We start from the raw sequence: 5,274 nt of genomic DNA, 5'->3' as shown, positions 1-5,274 counted from the left end.
CAGATTCTCCAGCATCGGCAGTTCTCACTGCCTCTAAGATTCATATACCATTTTTCCAATTAAAAATGCATTTCTTCTTAACTTCTCCCTCGTCCTTTCACATTTAACTGTTACAATATTACCTTTTCAGTATGATGCATTTGTTGCTGTTACGATAGTAATGTCACATTTCAATAATAGAAATTCTGCTCTTAATGAACATAATCTGTTTCTATTATTTTTATGCCTTTGCAATTTTTTACCGCCTCCAAAATGCATTTCCTTCTTATTATCTGAATAATAAGATGCATCAGCTTTAAAGGGGCTCATTTCTTTTTTCTTATTGTCGATCTGGTTACATGTACTTAATTATTTAATTCCGTCATTTGCTATAATCATCTCACGAGGTCAGTGTGTTCTTACTGCTTTCATTTCTGTGCATAAAGCTTCGTTATGTTGTTTCAATATTAAAGAGGGTGTGCAATTATGTTATTATCAGATTGCTCCTCTGGGTGAAATGACATGATTGTGCATAAACGTAGATAGAATGCATTGGTGATACTAGTACCATGTATTTTATTGCAACCAGTTATGAAAAAGCGCCTGCGTTGACTTACTGCCATCATCACTGTGAAAGTTTTCTTTAAAAAATTAGCTGGAACGCCGTAACCAAGTCACCCTTTATTCACATGTGCACAGTACACTGGCTGTGGCCAGCCAGCTCAGAATCAGTCCCTGATCTGGGGAGGTTCTGAATCCCCCGTTTATAGCTCTTATATTTTCCCAGAGCATCCATGTTTTCTCTGAGTGTAAGTGCAGTCACTCAGTGAAGACACCATTGCGCAAAAAAGAAATTTATTCAATAATCCCACCTCCTGGAAAATGCCTATATGGCCAGTGAACTGGTAAAAAGCAACACCCGAGAAGTGCAATGCTTACGTGAAGAAAGTGAAGGGGCAAGATAGAGATTAAACTAAAATAGAATTGAAGGGGGAAATGAAGCATTCCTTTCCAGTGGTGCCCACATCTGTGGATGCGTTATTATATTGTTGTGATAGCACATTGAGGATCTGTTGGGTTTTGAAATGCAAAATGAACAAAATATTTCAGATTATTGAGATGGTTGAAAAATTGAATATTTTCCGATTGAATTTAATTAATGTATTTATCGAAGGGATAGAATTAAATCCAGAGGTGTTTACAAGCATACATGCATTGTGACGATTGCTATTTGCAGAATAATTAGCATTAGTCCTAATCTTAGCGCTTTGGTTCTGAGCAGCTTAATCATTGTTGAGTTTTCCAACAGTGTATACATTTACATTAGCTGAACGGGGTTATTTTTACACTTAAACTGGTGGAACATATTTGTTGTCATTTACTCCCGCATTTTTGTTTGTGTTGGTCCAAACTAAAGTGTTTTTATTTGCTGTTGTGGATGGTGAGTTCCATTCGATGCTAGGTTATCTGTTTGCACGTATTTCCGACGGTGTGTCGTTCTCTCCTGGTTGCTATAACTTATTTTACTTTCTTAGGCAACATGCTGTTGCTTACCTCCAATACGGGTTGTTGTTATTTAAAATGTAAAAACCCATTTTTCTTCGTCTAAAGTGAATTTCTCACTCTATATCAACATTCAATGTTTTAAATTCAATAAATCCTGTAAAACTGATGACTGTCTTTTGTGTCAAAGGAGAATGTTTTGTTCTTGCTCTCACTGAAACACAGTTTCTTACTTGCTGTCTCGATCTTTCTTTCCATTTCAGCTAACCTGGCAATAATTGTCATCCTATCTCGAAGAAGATGCGGTCTCTCACGATGTATAACCTATTACTTGGTGTCCATGGCGGTGACAGATCTTCTGGTCATGATCACTGCTGTAATATTGAGCCGGATTGCTGGGATTTACTTCCCATCCAGTTTCCTTTCCATCACACCACTGTGCAGTCTTCGTTCTTCCTTAATATATGCAGCCATTGATAGTTCTGCCTGGTTAACTGTTGCCTTTAGCTTTGATCGATTTGTTGCCATTTGTTGTCAGAAGCTTAAAATTAGATATTGTACCCAGATGACAGCAGGTCTGGTTATAGCTATCGTTTCCATTTTAAGCTGCATAAAAAATACATTCATGTATTTTATATACGAACCTATGTACATAGGTAACAACGTTCCCTGGTATTGCGGCATAAAACTTGAATTTTATACGTCGATTGCATGGGCTGTATATGATTTGATTCGTTCTACTTTAACACCTTGTCTCCCATTTATTCTGATTTTGCTGCTCAATGCTCTCACCGTCAGACACATTCTGGTGGCGAATAGAGCCAGAAAGAGACTTCAGACTCGGAGCAACGGAAAACGTCAAAGTGACGCAGAAATGGAGAAACGAAGGAAGTCCATGATTTTACTCTTTGCTGTCTCAGGAAGCTTTATTCTCTTGTACTCTGTATTTTTTGTCACGGTTCTGTATGTCCGAATTTCGAATGTCGCATATTCTTCAGGTTCGGACTTTACAGAATCAAAATTTATTCTCGAGGAAACTGGGTATATGCTTCAGTTTTTCAGTTCCTGCATCAACCCGTTTATTTATGCTGGTACCCAGGGAAAGTTCAGAGAGGAATTGAAGAATGGGGTGAAATATCCATTCAGCTTAATTGTTAAATTATATCAGTTCTCAAGATAAGGAAATCACAATCTATCGAATTCAATTATATAGTTTGCCTATAAAAGCAGCTCAAAGGCTAGGAATCCTTCAACCAGCAATTTAATTGCAGATGCCCAAAGCCTGCTCAAACCCTGAATAAGGTATAATCTGGACTGCGGTGGAATTTTCTTCACTTGCCTCAATGAACGCAACTTAAAATAATTTGAAGAATTTTGACAGCATCTGGGAGAATGTTCCACACTTGTTTGGCAACGTATTCACACGTTCTTTCCCTTCACTACAGCAGTAGCACAGTTTGACATCTGCAAAATGCATTACGAACGTTCCATAGAAACCGTTTTCATATTCATGAATGTTGCTGTCGAGATGCACGTAGGCGTCAGATACTTGAGAACTGTTACTGCAATTTCGCCTTCGAACCACTAAAAAAGGTCCAGTCTTAGATAAGAATCACCATTCCTTCAGTATCTCTGGGTCAAAATCTTGCAACTCTCACCCGACCAGCCCCTTTTGATATAACTTTTTCAAATGGACGTCTGTGTCTCAAGAAAACAGCTCAAAACCATTATTTTAACGGCAACTGGGAATGCGTCATAAGTGCATGCCCAGCCAGTGACGACCATGTCCTACGTATGAAATAAGTACTATTACACAATGTTGGACAACGTGAAATGCTCAATTTTGCCAAGCAGAACAAAAATAAAATGAATGTTGTGAGTTTGCAAGTTCGGAGATGTCCATGTGTCTTCGTACTGGGATTGCAAAATATATATGCATGTATAGCAAGTAATTATTAAAGTGACTATGCCACCCAATCATAACATTATATTTTTACATCCCCAAGTAGTTACAACGTACTTGCGATTCCTATGCTAATTTTTTTTTATCCTTTCAGCACTTCATTAGTTGGCGCTTGGCAACTGCTCAAGTCGGCCAAATGTATTTCTTAACGCATCAAGATTTCTCCATCCCCAGTGGAAGTGTGGTGAGTTTAAACTTTCTTATGATATCCGTTTTGGTCTCCAAAAGCCTTTATTAATTAGTTCCTCACCATAAACATAAGATGATCAATTAAAAATTATATCTTGCCTGGCAGAAGGCAAGTGCGACTTCAGAGTGATGGACATTGCCCAAAGTAATCTCTCCACTATGCCTTGACTTGCTTCTTAAATTGTCAGATGTCTCTGGGTCCGTCCTCTTTCTTAAGATTGTGGTTGTGAATTTGCGAAGATAATTATTATTTGTTTGTTTGCTTGTTAAAGGGAAAGAGTGGCCTGTGTAATCTTATGCAATGATTGATGTCTTGAGCACTCTCAATTCTGACTTAAATTGTGGATTTCCCATCAAACGAGACGCCTCCTTATCACTAACATTTTGTTTTCCTTAGTTTGATTCTTCTGTGAAAAATGTGAGAACTATTTTATGTTGGTTATATATCTTAAAACACAAGATAATGGCAGCATATTACTTTCCTCAAAATGTTACAAAGACTATAAGTTTGTTTCTCATATAGAGATTGTATTAATTCAATAACAATAATTCCTTGATAAGTCTAGCATGCTTGAATGCATATAATTTCCATTATTTGACATTGGAAATCTGCATTTGAATATGAATTTGTGATATATGAATGACTTTGTTGAAAAAGTAAATGGTTGGGTTAGTAAGTTTGCAGATGATACAAAGATCAGTGGAGTTGTGGATAGTGTAGAAGGTGATCAAAGGATACAGCAGGATATAGATCAGTTACAGATATGGGCAGTGAAATAGCAGACAGAATTTAATCTGGGTAGGTGTGAGGCGCTGTCCTTTGGGAGATCAAACGTTAAGGAAAGGTATACAGTTAATGCCAGGATCCAGAACAGCACTGATTCCGAGGGATCTTTGGATTCAAGTCCATAGCTCCCTGAAAGTGCCTGCGCAAGTAGATAAGGTGGTAAGGAAGGTGTATGGCATGCTTAGTTTTATTTGTTGGGTAACTGAGCACAAGAGTCAGGGTACCATGTTACAGCTTTACAAAACGTTCGTTAAGTCGCACTTAAGAGTACTGCATTCAAATCAGGTCACCACATTACAGGAAGGATGTGGAGGCTTTGGAGAGGGTGCAGAAGAGGTTTACCAGGATGCTGCCTGGATTAGATAGTGTGAACTATAAAGTGAGTCTAGAAAAACTCGCTGTTTCCTCTTGAGCAGTGAAGCCTGACGGGAGATTTGATAGATATCTATAAAATTATGAGATGCATAGAAAGGGTTGATGGTCAGGGTTTTTTTTTTCCAGAGAAATGTCGAAAACCAGCGGTTATGCATTTAAAGTGAGAGGGGAAAAGTTCAAAGGAGATGTGAAGGGCATGTTTTTCACACGGAGTGGTAAGTCTGGAAAGTGCTGCCAGGGGTGGTTGTGGAAGCAGATGCCATAGGCGTGGTTCAGAGATTTTCAGATAAACACTCGAATTTGCAAGGAATGGAGAGTTATGGACCAAGGGCAGGCGGAAGGGATTAGTTTAATTTGACGTCATGTTCAACATCGTGGGCCGAAGTGCTGTACAGTTCTATGTTCTATGTTCTGAACAGCGCCTTGGCCTTCCAGCTACATTTGCAAAATAAGTCCCAACATTTGCTTTCCATTGGCA

At 38.5% G+C, this 5,274-nt stretch overlaps 1 protein-coding gene across 1 annotated transcript; it reads left to right on the top strand.

Annotated features, from left to right (window-relative positions):
* Nucleotides 1-869: 869 nt before the first annotated feature.
* LOC125487583 (sex peptide receptor-like) lies at nt 870-2,662 on the top strand. The gene is made up of 2 exons (XM_048619398.1): nt 870-927; nt 1,746-2,662. Exons 1-2 carry the CDS (start codon nt 870-872, stop codon nt 2,660-2,662), a joined length of 975 nt encoding a protein of 324 aa, XP_048475355.1.
* The last annotated feature ends 2,612 nt before the right edge of the window (nt 2,663-5,274 follow it).

Source organism: Rhincodon typus, chromosome 42 (assembly GCF_021869965.1).
Source record: "Rhincodon typus isolate 14 chromosome 42, sRhiTyp1.1, whole genome shotgun sequence".
Taxonomy (NCBI): domain Eukaryota; kingdom Metazoa; phylum Chordata; class Chondrichthyes; order Orectolobiformes; family Rhincodontidae; genus Rhincodon; species Rhincodon typus.
This window is presented reverse-complemented; position numbering and strand designations above follow the sequence as displayed.

Bases quoted from the DNA above. Each gene is read 5' to 3' on its own strand.
- LOC125487583 (XM_048619398.1), top strand. From the start codon at position 870: ATGGCCAGTGAACTGGTAAAAAGCAACACCCGAGAAGTGCAATGCTTA. The intron at 928-1,745 runs GTGAAGGGGCAA...TTTCCATTTCAG, and splicing joins GCAATGCTTACGTGAAGAAA to CTAACCTGGCAATAATTGTC.